Below are 16,514 nucleotides of genomic sequence, written 5' to 3' on the forward strand. Positions count from 1 at the left end.
AATTCTTACTTGATTTGTTAATAAAAAAAATAATTGTTTACCTCTGAATCCAAAATATTGGTAGTTTGATTGTGAAACAATGTTAACATAATTGTTGAACAGATAATATAACTAGATTAAAGTATACGAAAAAAATTTAGTAAAAAAATTTAACTAAATACAAAATACGGTTCAACTTGAATCAATTTAAGTATTAATGGAAATTAATTAATATTCATTGTTAGGGTAAGAATAATAGTGAAATATTATAAATAATTATCATTATATATGAATTTTTGTTTTTGTTGGAATTGGTGCTTAATGAAAAAACAAATGGAATGTTTACGATTTTGATCCTGTTTTGAATTTTCTTATGGAATATAAACCAATTCAAATAGAATTTGGTCTTATTAAAATCAATTTAATAGATTAATTTAAATTTTACTAAAATTTGATGTTCAATTATTAAATTTAAAAAAGTAACCTTAATAATTAGTATAACTAAGAAAGTTTGAGTGTTTCTTTTCAATTCAAATTAGTTGGAAAATTGCAATTCAAATAATGAACATGATGTATAAAAAATACTCCGTACTATACTAGCATAGAATGTAGCTTATGTATGTGGATCATGGTCCACCTAATAAGTATCCGGTTTTGGAACTTTGGAAACAGTTAAAATGGGCCTAAATTCATAGCCTTAATTGTAACTTGTAAGCAACACAGCCCTCTATTGGTGGGCCCAAATTTATGGACTATTAATTACTAAAGGCCCATTTTCAGAGCTTAACAAGTCCATTATGAAGGTAAGCCCGTGACTTGTGGTTCGGGTTCAACTTCAACTTCAACTTCAACTTCGGGTTATTATTAGGAATCAGTGTCACTCAGCCAATGAGACGCCAGCTTAAACTCACTCCACCCAATCAGGACCTTCCACGTGTAAAACCCGACGTAGCTTTGGACCACATCTTCTACATATATCGATACACAGCTGTACCGGCAGTTGAGGAAAAACCGAAAACTGATCCGATTTGCTTCAGTCGTCCGGCAAATCTGTGATTTTTTTTCTCCGGCGATCCGGTTTTACGTCATATAGCCGGCAAGTCTACGTTGGAAGAAGAGTAAGTTGTTTGGCCTCATTATGGAGGGCCACGCTTCCGGACTCCGCCGCGTCCTCGTCCTAGCTTTCTGCGTCGCCGGCATTTGGTCTGCTTATATCTACCAAGGCGTTCTTCAAGAGACTGTGTAATTCTTCTCTCTCTTTAATAATTTCTAATTTTACTTTGAATCTTCATTTGCTTAGTTTTGCAAAGGATCAATACTTTATCCGTGAAACTCTTTTGATCTCCGGTTTTCCATCGTTGAGCTAGTTTTTAAATGTATATTAATATTTTGTAGAACTTTGTGAAATATATGAAAAATGTTAGGAACTTTTCCAGGTTTATATTTTCCATTCTGCAAATTGAAGAAATTAATGAATATCTGACTTTAATATTGTTTCCACAGGTTTTCGTTGGACCGTATAGTTACTTTTACTCTATATATTTGAAATTCAGTTTTTTCCCCATATATATGATGTATGTCATGGTTAGCTTACATATGTCATATGCTGATATGCAATCTGTTGTAATGTGCGTTTGTTGTGAGCAACTAACGCCTTTTTTGGTGTATAGTTCAACGAAGCGATTTGGTCCAGACAAAAAGAGGTTCGAACATTTGGCTTTCTTGAACCTGGCGCAAAATGTGGTTTGCTTGATATGGTCTTTTTTGAGTAAGCTTCTTATGATGTAGTGTTGTATTTTTATGTCACTTCTCTCTCGGTTTTGTGATGGATTCAGTGTGATTTTATGCAGTGATTAAGATTTGGTCTAATGGGAGCACCGGTGGTGCTCCTTGGTGGAGCTATTGGAGTGCCGGCATTACAAATACTATTGGTCCAGCAATGGGGATTGAAGCCCTAAAGTACATCAGTTACCCTGCACAGGCATGATCAGCATCTTATCATTTGTATTCTCCTGTTTTAAGTTTTGTTATGAGTTATTAAGAGAGTTGTTCTGAAATTCCTATCAACTCTGTGTTTGATTCAATGAAAGTGATGTTTGCTAAATCTTATTGGGCTTCACAAGTAATACCACATACCATAAGGAGTTCAAGCACATATAAAAGTGTTTTTCTGAACTGAGTTTTTTTACTTCAATAATTCTATGCACTAACAGACATTGCTTTCAAATTTTTAGGTTCTGGCAAAATCCTCAAAAATGATTCCTGGTGAGCTACTATTACCATATAAGAGTTATAGTAGTATTCTTTGATACTTTTGCTGCTTGGAATAAAATGTTGTGTTATTTATACTCTGCTGTTGTCAATAATGTGTACTGTAAATAATGTCCAGTGAGGCCCAAAATGTTTGGCCTTCATTTGGCTTCAACTAAAATTTCAAAGGCTCAAATTCAATGCTTTGCTTTTTCTGTAATATGACCGCACATCATTTCTGTCTTTTAATAAATTAAAGCATTAAGCTAAGCTACCATAAAGAAATGGATAATAAAAGGAAGAACTTTATATGAAAAATAAAATAAATCTAAGATCAGGTAGCATGTAATTTCTAAAAGTACCACTTATGTTGTACTTCATAGTTAATTGTTTTAGTAGGAAACAGGGTAGAGTACCATGCCACCATGGAATGACATATAGCTAAGAAAGCTTTGTTTTAATCCTGTAGCTTATCTTTTTCTTTTCTTTTCTTTTTTGTTGCCTGAAACTAAAATTCATTTCTGTTGGTGATACATCGTTGTTATGGTATATATCTTGTATCCTTAAGTTGAAAAGTTCTTTACATTCTTTTTGCAGTAATGCTAATGGGTGCACTAGTATATGGCATAAGATATACCCTTCCTGAGTATATCTGTACTCTACTTGTTGCTGGAGGAGTATCAGCCTTTGCACTTGCAAAGGTAACATTTGACTCCAGAGGAATATAGCATGTTATTGCTCCTTTATCCTCGTCTTTGTATTCCGATTTAGTTCTTTTCATTTCCTTGTGGTTTTCAATGCTCATTGTAAAAGCTCTGAGATCAGGCAATATGCTTTTTGCTCCATGTTGCTGAACTTAGAAATTATTTTTAATTTAACTTTTAACATTTTCATTGATTCCAGACTAGCTCAAAAACCATAAGCAAGCTGGCACACCCAAATGCTCCACTTGGATATGGACTGTGTTTCCTGAACCTTGCATTTGATGGATTCACCAATGCTACTCAGGATTCAATTACAGTAAGGTTAGATAGATATCTTATATCCGATGGTTTTGTTTTGTTTTGTTGATGAATCTTCTGCAACTGCCACCGTCTATGTGCAATTACTAATCCCATTCATGTTCCTCAGGTACCCTAAGACGAGCGCATGGGATATAATGTTGGGAATGAATCTATGGGGCACTATATACAATATGATCTTCATGTTCGGCTGGTCTCATGCGAGTGGATACGAAGCTGTTCAGTTCTGCAAGCAGCACCCAGAGGCGGCGTGGGACATTCTTACGTACTGCCTATGCGGAGCTGTGGGACAGAATTTCATTTTTCTAACCATTAGTCGATTTGGTTCTCTAACTAACACGACCATTACAACAACACGCAAGTTTGTTAGCATAGTCGTTTCCTCTTTGCTGAGCGGCAACCCCCTGTCGAGGAAGCAATGGGGAAGCGTTGCAATGGTGTTCTCAGGACTGTCATACCAAATTTACTTGAAGTGGATGAGACGGCAGAAGTTGCAAAAGAAAAGAAAGTCTACATGAATGCTATTTTGATGATGTTCCTTTCTTTTGTAGCTCTTTCCTCCCTTCACTTCTGGGATTGTGTAGGCGTGTAACTAGAGGAGAGTCCCCACAATAGTGTTTGCTGTAGTTGAGCGGAATTATTATTCAAATATATATATATAGGTCATTTGGTAACCAAGAATATGGATGGTGTATAATTCATAATTTTGGGACATAAAACAATGAAAATTTTAGATTTTGATGTTATTATGTATTATGGTGTGTACCGAAAGAGTAGGAGTAACGACTTGTAACAATCATATTAAATATACTAATACTTTTAATTAAAAAATATAATACGTAGTAATTTTTATAAATTTATATAAAATATATATATTCTAACTAAAAATATAAAATATATCAAAACAAAAGGATTAAGATATAATTAATCATGATGATTGATGATGATTACTTAAACAAATTACCAAATAGATTCAGAAATTACTTATCATTCCCTTCTTAGTAAATATAATTCACCTTTGTTGTTTTTCTATTGAGTTTTAAATAATGTAAATAAAGATCTCCAAGTCTACTACCATCACGATTAATTATTTCAAATTCTAATTCTATTTTTAATATATAAAATTAATAATTCTTTTGTCTTGAACCTGTTGTTTATTCTTAGCTAGATTTATAATACATTAGAGAAATGGCAACATCAACTTGACAGACAAATGTTCCTTCCGGTATTGATTGATCAACTGCATTCACGATCTGTTTCTGGGTAGTCTGCTTTCTTTGTCTTGCAGCAACCCAACCTGCAAACTGAGATTCAGCCATCCTCCAAATCAAAGTAGGTTCAAATGGAGTACTTTCCCACCTGAGCTAGCTTGTTTCTTGCAAACCATATAGCACTAAAAACAAAAGCCATAGACACTGTTAAGTCCACATTAACTTATTCGAAAGACCTTTGTAGCCACTGACAGAAGGACAGAGCTTGGTTCATTTTGTCCACAAATGGTGAGCAGCCCCAAACTTCTCTAGTAGTTTTACAACTGATCAAAATATGATCTAAAGTTTCGGCTTCCTCATTACAACGCAGGCATATAGGGGATCAACATCAACACCCTTCTGGATCAGTTTTATAGTAGTAGGTAATAGTAGCTTCCATATACCGCTCCAATTCACAAACGGACCTTGTACAGGCTGGGCCTCACCCTGCAGCATGCAATAACCAGATTACGTAGAATAACTACCCCTAGAATCTCCCTTCCAATACCATGTGTCATCAAAATCCTTATTGACAGGGATTTTCCTAACTTCAAGTTGATCTCTTGTATTAAAGATGTCATTTAGCAAGGCCTCATTCCAGTTCAACCCATCTGTCAATATTAAAGACTCAACAGAGGCAAATTCCCATGGAGTACGAGCAACAGTTTCAATACAAGGATTTGTTGAGTCTAAAAGCCAGGGAGTATTCCAGTTAGGCGTACCTTTGCCATTACCAATTCGAATACGCAAACCTCTAGCCAACACACTTCTCCCCGCACAAATGCTTCTCCACACGAAGCTAGGATTGTCACCAACCAGAGATTCCATGAAGGAGGCATCTGGAAAATATTTTGCCTTTAACAATCTTACCATCAAACTTGTGGGAGTCGTAATCAGTCACCAGCCCTGCTTAGCAAGTAAAGCTAAGTTAAAGTTGTGCAAACACCTAAAGCCCATGCCTCCCATCTTTTTTGGCACACTCAACCGTTCCCTCCCATGAGTGCCATCTTATACCTCTGCTACGTTGATCCCTGCCCCTCCACCAGTAACCATTCATGAGGGATTCAAGTTCAGTACAGAGAGAGGTAGGAGGGAGAAACACGCTCATTGCTTATGTAGGCATTGATTGAGCGACTGTCTTTAATAATACCTCTCAAAATAGCTTATTCCCTACAAAGCTTATTCTCATAAATAAGTGTATATAAAAAGTTTACGCATGTCCCATTGAAAACATGTTCCAAAATTTTCTCTTGGTACAACGTGCATCACAGGTATAAATCCACTGCAAATCTATAGCGCATAAAGAAGCGTTGATAATAGCAGAACTGGTCACTAATTTCTTCATACAATTTATGCCTAAAATACAACTAACGTTGTCAGAAACAAAAGTATAAAAGAGTTGATAGCTAAGGCCTAAGGGCTATTTATGAAGAAGAACCAATTTTGCATTTAAAAAAAAAAAAAAAAAAAAAAAATATGGCCACGAAACTGAATCACATAGGTAGCAATAAAGTAAGAATCACACCCTTTCCAACTCGGTGTTGTGTTTATTCAATTGTTCATCCAATTGCTTCCTCCATTCTTGGATCAGTCTCTCTTGCTTCGCTATGAGCTCTGTCTTTGTTTTTAACTCTTCTTCCATGTTTGCTATCTCCTATCAACATATCATATTCAAATACACCATTACCAACAATAAAAAAATGAAACAAATAGTGGTGGTAACCCCGCCAAGATAGCTAAGGATACCAACTTGTAACCACACGGTCACGAGTTCAAATCCCAGCCTTCTTAGTTTGAGCCGGTCAGCTATGGGCAACCTAGGCCGGTTTACCTCTTTGTGGTCCTTTGCCGACTAGGATCACAAGGCGGGGTTTACTCAGTGCACACCCTAAGATAGTGACTGCAAATTTCCTTCGTCACCCAAAAAAAAAAAAAAAAGCAAATGAAACAAATGGCATATCTGGTATAAGCAAATCCTCACCTTTCGGAGAGTACTTTCTCTACTTGGCACATCCTCACGTTGCAATCCAATGAAGTAAAGTTGAAGCTTTTTTGCAGCATCCATAAAATCTCTAGCATGCCTCTCTACATCAACTAAAGAAATAGAAGAATAACTTCTTTCAGCGGGTAATAAAACTACATCACTTAAGCAAGAGTATGTATAGAATAAAAGTAATTAACAAGGAAATAATAATAGTAGAAAATGAGACAGATTGACATATATATCTAATACATAAAGAAGAATGGAATAAAACACATCATAGAGAAAACTCATGACAAAGCTGCAGCTCATTAACTTCTGATAGTTTTAACAGGAACTTATTTTAATAAACAAGGATGAAATAAAGTGTTTCGATAATGAACCAGCAATTCTTATTTTATACTTTGGCTCCATCCAATTCGAATAAATTGAAAGGACATATACATATAGAGAACAAGAATCGGCCTTGAAATTACTGACTTTGGTGATAAGGATGAGCTGAACGGTCAATTGCCTGCAGTTCTCGGGCAGGTAAGCATGGAAGCAATGCAGCTTCTAGTGCCATAACACAGGCAATCATGTCATCCTTTGGCACGGGTGACTGTATCTGTGGATCAACAGTATTCTGCTGATCAACACCATGGCGCTCAGACATTTCCCTTCGCTAACAAGCACAATATTGATCCTAAAGCAACACACATAGTAAGTAATACTAATTTTAGATGGTTATTAATACCAAAAGTTGAGCTAATTGATAAAATACAAAGAGAAGACAAAGGAGAGTGACCTTTTGGCAATGGTAGGGTAGCGGCATCCACCTTAATAATGATACAGAATACGTGCAGCTCTATCAGAAATTAGTCCTAGACATGACAAAAGATTTATTACGAATACTGAATTGATATCAATTAGAATGATGTCTTAGACTCTTAGCAACTGCAGAATGAACTGATTTGCCAGTAACAATAGACAACATTTTCCCTCACATCCGCCAGTACAGTGAGTTTTAGTATATCACTCTGTTAGATATCTAATTTAAAAAAAAAAATTAAAAAAAAAAAAAAGAAGCTCTAGCTCTAGGGCTGGTCATCTTCTAAAAAGTCACCTAAACCTCAAATGGATTATGAAATGCTTTTGATATGACATGACCTCGCACTCAAAATCTCCAGAACTTTCTCTGCTATTCAGATGCTCCTCAATAAAACCCTAACAATTCGACATGGATGAAGCATTGAATAGCAAAAGGTAAAATTGAGTCCAGAAACTGACACTCTGATATACAATTAACAAAGAAAATCAAAATCAAAATCAAAATCAAAAACAAAAACTTAAAGTATAAGAATCGATACCTCTGGGTAGAGACAGTTCAGAGAGTCTTCTCTACGATCTGGAGGCAAGTGCGGTCATCATCCAGTGGCGACTCGCAAGATAAAGAATCACAGTAATTGGGTTTTAGAATTTCTCTCTACAGGGAAACGGGAAAACGAGAAACAAAAATGGAAAGGAAAAAAAAAAGACAATAAATTAGAAGACTATAGAATAATGACTTTTTTTTATAAATAATAATGAAAAACATGAATTCAAGTTAAAATAGGGGGAAAAGGAAATATGGGGACCAACTATAATCCTTTTTGGTACGTCAAAATTGTGTTTAAATCATATGAGATATTTAACTTTTGTCCCATAGAATAGGCTTCATATATTATACTCCGTATTATCACTTTTGTCCCCAGGATTGATTCAATTGAAATTGGCCATTGTAATTAAGCTTTTAAAAATTGAAAAAAGTATAAAACAGATATTACCTTGTAAAGAATCATGAGTGTTTAAAAAAGTTTAAAAAGATATTTGACCTTAGATATTTAGGTTCTTATAAAATATTTGTCAAATACGTATAATGTAATTGAATATGATGTACATTTACAAAAATCATATATCCAGCCATATAGTTACATTGACGGTCAATTTGCCAATTACTCCAAACAGTTGTGTTTAAGATGTTTAATCATAATTTTTATTAAGGATATTGCTGGAAGTATTAGTAAATATAAGTAGTGTAATTTTGTGAGTGTAAATTTAGTCTCTGATAAAAACGATTGTGATCGTGACACTTGTACATGTAACATCTCCTGAATTTATTTTTTTCAAATTATAAAATTTATCATATAAACATTGTTGTGATTGGTGGTGTAAAATGTATGAGAAAATATTTTATGCAGAGGTTTGAAGCAGTGATTGCTTTAATTTGCACAGGTTTCCCTCCTGTTATATAGCACTAGCTTTCTGGCATGTCATGATCACAATTCACAATTCACAATTCACAGTGCCCCCACAAAAAGCATTAAACCCTCTGGTCAAAAAGCAGATGAATAACAGATTTGTGAGAGGCCTCAGCTCTCCCTTCCCCTTCCCCACATTACATATTCAGAAAAAAGGAGAGACAAACACAGAGCTGAAGAAGCTTCTCATGTCATAGCTACACAAAAGGCATTACTATTTTACTTCTTGGTAACAAATTCTCTCCTAACTTCTCTTATTCTTTAGTGTTTAATGTCTTTCATGTTTTGCAGTTCTGTTCTGTTCTGTTCTATGCATGCATTCTCTTCCATTCCAAATTTCTTTTCATTCTCAAGTTTTGCAGTCTCAGAACATGTAATGGAGTAGAAAGAAGAAAGAAAGAAAGAAAGAAGAAATGTCTGCACACAAAACAATATTATATATTCACCACCCCAATGAGTATGAGTTACAGGTTACATATAAATCAGGAAAAAAAAAAAGAATCAAACACTAGTACACCACCAAAAAATAAAAATACTTATTTTCTAACACAAAACACAGAGGTCAATTCATCTGGTAGATCCTTCTGTGCCAGCTTTGTCTCTCTCTAAATGTATTAGATTTCCTTCTTTCCTTCCTTTTTTTTTGGGGTAATTTTTCTTCTTGGTTTAATATTCTCTATGAGGGGTAATATCAGCAAGGTACCAGTTTTTAATTACACTGTATGATCTGTACAATTGGCATTCTAATGCCAAGAAAACTTTCTGGGAACATCGAATGCCCTAATCCGAGTCCCAATCAACACACCAAAGAATGAGGCACAACACAGAAAAGCACACTACACTTGTATTAGGGTAGAAAGGATGCAGATCATCTTGTCAGATCTTCCAAAAACAAGACTAGAATGCCCCGTAGCATTCTAGAATGCAGACCAGATCTTCACAGGCCTCTATGAAAAAACTCAGGTCGTAATGACTGCAAGCCAGAGATAATAGCTCAAAGGAAATCTACGCGTCAAAAACTCAGGATACTGATTCTGAGTGCCGCAGAATCTGTCTGTCATAGACTATGGAGGAGGACCCTCTTGCAAGATGGAGGATGGGAAGTATTATTGATGCTTGAATTTGGGGATGTACAATCCATTCCAAGTGTTTTTAGTAGGAATTGTCTCTCCTGAACAATCAAATAAATCAACGTGTCACTCCTGCATCTTACTCTACATCAGATTGATAAGAATAAACACAAGTATGAAGAAAAATGTTTCAAAGTTTTTAACTTTTGGAAGCAATACAGTAACCAAGAATAGGGTAACTAAAGGAAAAAGAACTTTGTCCAAAACATCATAGTTTTGCAACTTGCAGTACACCTTAAATATTAAAGCAGTATCAAGTAGAAGTGCACTACAATTAGTTAGATTAAAAGGTTGAACTTAAAACTTTATATAGCCTTTAAGTATCTTACATAAAGGCAAAGTAGAACTTTTGAACAATTGAGTAGAACGAAACAATAGTCACAAGTTGACTTTGAAACATCAAAGGGCAATGAAGTGCAAAAGATATAAAAGATTGTGGAAAGAGTGAAGCTGAAGACAAACAAAAAAATGGCAAGTAGTTCACTTGGGATTCCTCATGAATGCCAGTCGCAATTCGCAATGCCATCTTGTGAGTTGTGGCATTTCAATGTCTATCTACATCAGTCTACACAAATTTCAATCACCTTAATAGGTTTAATTAGTATAAGTTCTAATGGGGTTAATCGAATCATAAATGGATGAAACCTTAACAACATATTGGTAATTCTTCGGAAGCCATCCAAACTTAAACTACACACTACACAATTATAGTTTCTTGAAACTCTAAAGGCTCAATTCTCAAAAGGTTATGATAAAACATCTTTTCAAGGTTGCAATGTAAAAAAAAACATTATATTTCTAATTGAATTTTATGGTGAAAAGTGTTGGTTGATGGTGATATTGTTCAGGAAGATAATGCTAGATTTTCAAACATTGTCTTTTGAAAATGTAGCACTCCTTTGAATAGCAAACAAGAATTCCTGATTGCTGTTATAATTTGTCTTAATCCCTGGTCAGTGTAACTAAACTCAAATCTATTCAGATTAGCACAAGGTTGAATGCATATATCATCTTTATCCAATTTAACCAATTTAATGTTTATTTCAACATAACTTTGTAGTCTCTTGTTTTTTCTTCCTCCTCTCCACTCTTTCAACTAATAACTATAAACTATGTCATCAATTTTTCTCAGGAAAAGCTAATTACTTCATGTCTTCATCGTAAATGTTAAAATAATTCATTCCATTTTATTTAGAGCTACCTTAACATCTCCTTTATACGTTTGCTTCTTTTCTATGCTCTTGTTTTAACCTATAATAATCCTAGAATTCTCATTTTAGCCACAATAGTTGTGTTTTATTGCCTAGACATCATTGTGGTATCTGTTCATTATACCATGTGACATTTCAGTTATTATGAGAACGCTCTTCTGACGCAATGATGGAAATTCAAATAATGGTGCCTTTCTAACAGAAGTTACATATAATTCGATATGAGGAAGGCCTGGAAGTTTATTGATCTGATCCAAGTTCTGGCAGATATGCAAGCTATAATAAGCTAATAATTGGCTGCCTTTATTGGTTTATTAGTATCTAACTCATTGTAATATTGATCATAAAAATCTAGATTACTTACACTTTCTGAAAATTTTGGGCTGGGAATGGCTGCTGCTAGTGTCCTGAACAATGGAGTTACATGCAGAGGGGAGCTGCATTCTTCAGCTGAATATTCACATGCTGCTTCATCATTGGCACTGACTTTGTCACAAGTTGGTAAGATATCTGCTGAAAAACAGATACACATTTCATAAGCTTGAAGAGAATTCATCAATATACAGTTGAAAATTTAAAGCAAGTCAAAATCCTTAAATCCCTCCCAGTAAAGTATAAATCTTTTCTACCTTCAGTACAAGTTGCATTGCCAGGAGTTCCACCTGAAAATGCATTTATAGTGGTTTGATCTCCTAACTCAGTCGATTGTAACCCAGATTCAATATCCTGATGCAAGGCAGATACCTCAGCTTCACATTGTTCTTTCTTATCACCAGGAGCATGGGATAACAAAGTTGATCCAGAACTATACTCAGAGCTGCCTGCAGAATCTTCAGATAAAGCAGGTTGCCTGAAAAACCATAAATTAGGCACTTCAATCTTGGATAATCATGGCCAAGGAAACTATAGCATGCCTGTCACAATACCTCCAAGATTGACTAGGTACATTAATGCTTTTCAAATCCTCTGCTAAGCCCTTAAAATCCTCAAGTTGGATATCCATCTCAGAAATTCTGCCCTTGAGCACATCATCCTCTTTTTGATTGAGAAAATCTTGAAGTACCTGAACAACCATTCTTGTTGTGTTAGGTGATAGCTGAGCACCCTATTACTTTAGAAACTACATAGCTGAGTTACACATTGAATGAATTGATAACTTGATTTCACTCTAAGCTTTTTTCTTGACATCAATAATACAATTTTTCATGTACTACAACTTTAACCTGGAAATCGAACAATATAATATTCTTCCTTACCTTCCAAGCATTTTCAAGACTCTGGTATGAGTTCTCTGAATTCACTTTGAGTGCCAAGGAGCTCAGAAGTTCTGCTTGTTGCATCAGTGCAAGTATCTTTGGATCATCCTTCTTAAGAAAAGTTCCTTCAGTTTTATTGATAGAAGCTGCTAATCATCCAACAAGAATACAAGATTTAGTTAATTGTCTTAAATCGTGGAATAAAAGATACTTAAAATCAAAATAGTTTCATCTGATTTCTTGCACTTTATGCCTTGCAGGCATCACTCACGAATTTAACTTATAAAAGTTTTGAACAGCTTCAATGAAATATTTACCATTGGTAGGTGAATCCTTAATGCTGACATTTTGATTGGTTGGTAAACTGCTCCCAACATTTGGGAGTACTGAAAATGGAGATCTTTGCAGCTGATTTACTGCATTACAAGTCACGAGTGATTTTTCTCCACTATTGCAATTTTCTGGGAGATCCGATATGTGGCTCCTCCTATACACAATAAAAGATGTTATTTACTAAACTGTGGTCTTATTACTTATAGAATGTAGTTGAAGCATCTGCATATATTACCTCAGCTTCTTAAATGGAGATCCAGGTCCTGATATTCTATCAATGTTGAGCGCACTTGGAAAGATAACCCTTTTGTTGTTTAGATTAATAAATGAATTGTTATTTTCTTTAGCTAAGGCCTCGTTCTTTGCTCTCTTTTTGCACAAGGTAGTGAATCGATTCTTCACAGCATTATCGGTTCTGGATGAACATATAAGAAAGCCATTAAAACATCATGCAAACAAATAAGCTATACTATATAGAGTAAACGAAGCAATGCTCAACTTACCTGCCTGAGACCACCTTGGCAATCTCGGTCCATCTGTTGCCAAAAATCCTCTGAGCCTGCACACAGTCTTATTTATATCAGATTATGAAATTAAACTAATATCAATCACTTTTCAAAAAAAAAAAAAAACTAATATCAATCAAGAATTCTTCTATAGACTAATTGAGGTAAAATGTCATCACATAACAGACCCATCAATCATATGCCCTACTATCAGGTTGAAAACAGAAACTACTTGACCTTCAAAACCAAGATTTAGAGGCATTTAAAAGTACCAATTTTACCTCACACAAGAGCACATCTTCTTCAGGTGACCATCCCCCCTTTTTGAAATCGGAGTTCAAATAAGTGAACCATCTGCACAAACAACTAAAAGTAAATGAGACTACACTCAACTGAAAAAAGACAACCTTTTAAGTATACAGAAACATCAAAATCCATTAATATCCACAAAAAGCAGGGAAAACAAAGAAAATAGCTAAAAAAAACTGACCTCCTTCTGCATTGCCTGGTTGTTTTATCTTTAAATTTTGATGCAATGATTGTCCAACTGCATAAATGTATGAAAAACAACAATCAACCAATCATGTATTACAGTTTCACTTCCATCCATCACCCACTGAAGCAACTTCTTATCCAAACAAAACAATACTGTTACAATCAAACAGCTAGAGACTCACTTCTCTGTTCCATGGAGTCTAATCTGTTCTCTCAGTATATCATCCTCCTGCAACTCAAACCAAACCATCAGAAAACAAGAATCAAGTTAAAGAATTCAAAAAAAAACAAAAAACAAAAAAAAAAACAAAAAAAAAAGACAGTAACTCCAAAATTCAAAAATTGAAAGCAATGTTATCAGACCTCTTGAGACCAAGAAACAATATGTCTCTCTTTAGGCTTTGGAGCTTCATTGCTATTCCCATTATTTCCATTACTGCCTTTCTTCTTCATATTCTGCATTCTTTACCACCAACACTGATTCTATATTTCTATCCCTCCACACCTCTAGCATACTATAGTAAAAGATATCCTTTTGGGTGAAGAATATATAAAAAGAAACAAAGGGCAAATAGGAAAAAAAAGGGGGGAAAACTATTTCACTCCCTTTTCTCCACTTTACAATCACTCACTGTACATCTTTCTTCTTCTTCCCTAACAGAACAGCCATTACCCAAATACCCATTAAACCTCGGCCTCGGATTCGGACTCCTTTGGGTTAATAAACCAAGCTGATCAGGATTTTGGTAAGAGTTTGACACAAGAATCAAGAAATACGTAAATCTAAAGAAATGGGGAGAAAGAGGAGAGCGATGGGGGGTGGGGGGTGGGGTTTTGGGGTTAAAATAATCAACGGATGCTTGGTTTAGAGCGCGGGTATGAAGAGGAAGTTTGAAAAACAACGCTGAAATCCACGAGAGTATAATTAATAATGGTGGAACAGGAGACTATAACCCCACAACACAAACATCACTCACTCACTCTCCTTTCCACTATATATCATGGGCGTATGTATGTATGTATTTCTTCATCTGCGTGTTCTTTTCTGATTTGTTTGAATGCTTTTATCTCTATTTTCATTCCCTTCCCTTTTTTTTTTTTTTTTTTTGAATATTACCTGACAATCTTCGTGAACCAACTACCATCATTCCATGATTTCCATCACCTCGCCTCCATTTTTAACTTCAAAATTCGTGTTTTCAAATCTCTATCAAAAATCTACGTCAAACTAAGTGGTCATTCTTGTAAAATTCAAATTATTTCATGTCTATCGTATATACTCCTTTTCATTTTACACATCTTAATTATTATTCTCCCCATCTCATTTTGTTTGTTTACTATTATCCTCATCTTTTTGTGGTCTAGTGGCACCCGGTGTTCGGGTTTACACTCCCACGTAGATAATGGGGATGATGGGAGTGAGTTTGAGCCTCAATGGAGACAACTGTTGCTTCAGTAGGTTGAGAAAGTAATGGAAAATGGATATGGAACAAAATTACTAAAAGAAATGGAAAAAGAATTTGTTTGACTAATGAATAATAAATCGGACATGCAAAATGGGACAGATGGAGTATTTATTAGTTAACCAACTCTTTATTCTTTACTTTATTTTTTATTAATTTTTTATTTTTTATTTGTGTTTAATAATACTTTTAATATAATTTTTAAATATATGAACTTTATATACTAATATTAAGCTTAATATTATAATAAATTGAATTAAAAATAATTTTAATCAAATCTCTTCTTTTGTTTTATTACTAAAATCTCATTAATCGAACATAAACATAAAATGAGACAGATAAAGTATTTTTTTTTAATGATCAATTAACTAGTTGGTCGGGATTAGATTGATAACCACAAGTTTGACTTTCCATAAAATTGTCTATTATTCTTCTTAATTTGAACATGATAAACATTGATTAGTTTACTTCTTTGCTAGCTAAGGCACATGGCACCTTCTCTAGAGTGCGTAGCGGTTGTGAATTTCTCTATAAATCAAAATTATAAAGATTAAATTTTTCCATTGTAGATTTTTTGTTCCTTTGACTTATAAAAAATTTAAAAGTGATTTAAAAAAAAAAAAGTTGATTGAATTGATTAATTAGAAGGGGAGCAAGCACGTGAGTGGGGAGTGGGGGAGTGCACAATACATATAAATGTTGCTCTCTGGGTCCAGCCTGGTCAGATCGTTCACCACTCTGTAATGACTGATAACAAGTAATTTTGAATTATTATTATTATTATTATTATTATTATTATTGCCCGAAATTGACTTAAATTTCAAATTTACTTGCTAATTCATTGTTACGTAAACTCCAAGTTTTCATTGGCATTAAATTAATGAAGTTGTGTATTTAGTGATTAAAATGGTGGTGACGAATTGACGATTTTGTAGCAAATATTTTTAAAGAAATAGCATGGTGTGTGCTTTTTGGATGTTTTCAATGAATATTACTCCGTTTTTGTACACATTATATTATACAGGGTACTATATAATTTATGCAAGCCGGCATACATATTCTAATTAATAGCTTTTTAAATTTCTTTTAATGTTTAAAGGTATCATATCGACCCTTACAATTAACTACTTTTAAAAATATATTCTTTTTATTTGAAGTGATTAATTAAAAACATGGAAACAAGTATTAATTTAAAGCAAGGGCAAATTATCTTCTTGGCAAACTAGTATTAATTCACTGTCANTTTTTTTTTTTTTTTTTTTTGAATATTACCTGACAATCTTCGTGAACCAACTACCATCATTCCATGATTTCCATCACCTCGCCTCCATTTTTAACTTCAAAATTCGTGTTTTCAAA

At 34.3% G+C, this 16,514-nt stretch overlaps 3 protein-coding genes and 1 long non-coding RNA gene across 6 annotated transcripts; 2 read left to right on the forward strand and 2 right to left on the reverse strand.

Annotated features, from left to right (window-relative positions):
• The first annotated feature begins 980 nt into the window (after positions 1–980).
• Positions 981–4,004, forward strand: LOC116028087 (UDP-galactose/UDP-glucose transporter 3). The gene is made up of 7 exons (XM_031269884.1): positions 981–1,221; positions 1,650–1,747; positions 1,830–1,960; positions 2,214–2,244; positions 2,827–2,930; positions 3,133–3,254; positions 3,361–4,004. Exons 1-7 carry the CDS (start codon positions 1,118–1,120, stop codon positions 3,767–3,769), a joined length of 999 nt encoding a protein of 332 aa, XP_031125744.1. The 5' UTR covers positions 981–1,117; the 3' UTR covers positions 3,770–4,004.
• A 1,697-nt stretch (positions 4,005–5,701) lies between these two features.
• Positions 5,702–7,994, reverse strand: LOC116026781 (mediator of RNA polymerase II transcription subunit 28). The gene is made up of 5 exons (XM_031268171.1): positions 7,832–7,994; positions 7,270–7,345; positions 6,963–7,167; positions 6,483–6,595; positions 5,702–6,155 (listed from the first exon to the last, which is right to left on the reverse strand). The coding sequence occupies exons 3-5, from the start codon at positions 7,135–7,137 to the stop codon at positions 6,021–6,023; spliced, it is 423 nt and encodes a 140-aa protein (XP_031124031.1). The 5' UTR covers positions 7,138–7,167; positions 7,270–7,345; positions 7,832–7,994; the 3' UTR covers positions 5,702–6,020.
• Positions 7,995–8,926: 932 nt separating this feature from the next.
• LOC116026737 lies at positions 8,927–9,156 on the forward strand. The gene is made up of 2 exons (XR_004099888.1): positions 8,927–8,990; positions 9,116–9,156. It is a non-coding gene; the product is annotated as an uncharacterized LOC116026737 (long non-coding RNA).
• Positions 9,157–9,179: 23 nt separating this feature from the next.
• Positions 9,180–14,787, reverse strand: LOC116026736 (transcription factor MYB124-like). Of its 3 annotated transcripts, none has more exons than XM_031268108.1 (12): positions 14,056–14,787; positions 13,875–13,921; positions 13,688–13,744; positions 13,479–13,551; positions 13,195–13,250; positions 12,927–13,106; positions 12,676–12,845; positions 12,359–12,504; positions 12,029–12,165; positions 11,732–11,952; positions 11,467–11,615; positions 9,180–9,932 (listed from the first exon to the last, which is right to left on the reverse strand). In XM_031268108.1, the coding sequence occupies exons 1-12, from the start codon at positions 14,152–14,154 to the stop codon at positions 9,819–9,821; spliced, it is 1,449 nt and encodes a 482-aa protein (XP_031123968.1). In that variant the 5' UTR covers positions 14,155–14,787; the 3' UTR covers positions 9,180–9,818. The 3 variants fall into 3 exon arrangements, with proteins under 3 accessions (XP_031123968.1, XP_031123969.1, XP_031123967.1); XM_031268109.1 differs by having other exon boundaries at positions 11,467–11,612; positions 12,359–12,507; XM_031268107.1 differs by having other exon boundaries at positions 12,359–12,507.
• Between the last annotated feature and the right edge of the window lie 1,727 nt (positions 14,788–16,514).

The sequence above is a fragment of the Ipomoea triloba genome, chromosome 8 (genome assembly GCF_003576645.1).
Source record: "Ipomoea triloba cultivar NCNSP0323 chromosome 8, ASM357664v1".
Classification (NCBI taxonomy): Eukaryota; Viridiplantae; Streptophyta; class Magnoliopsida; order Solanales; family Convolvulaceae; genus Ipomoea; species Ipomoea triloba.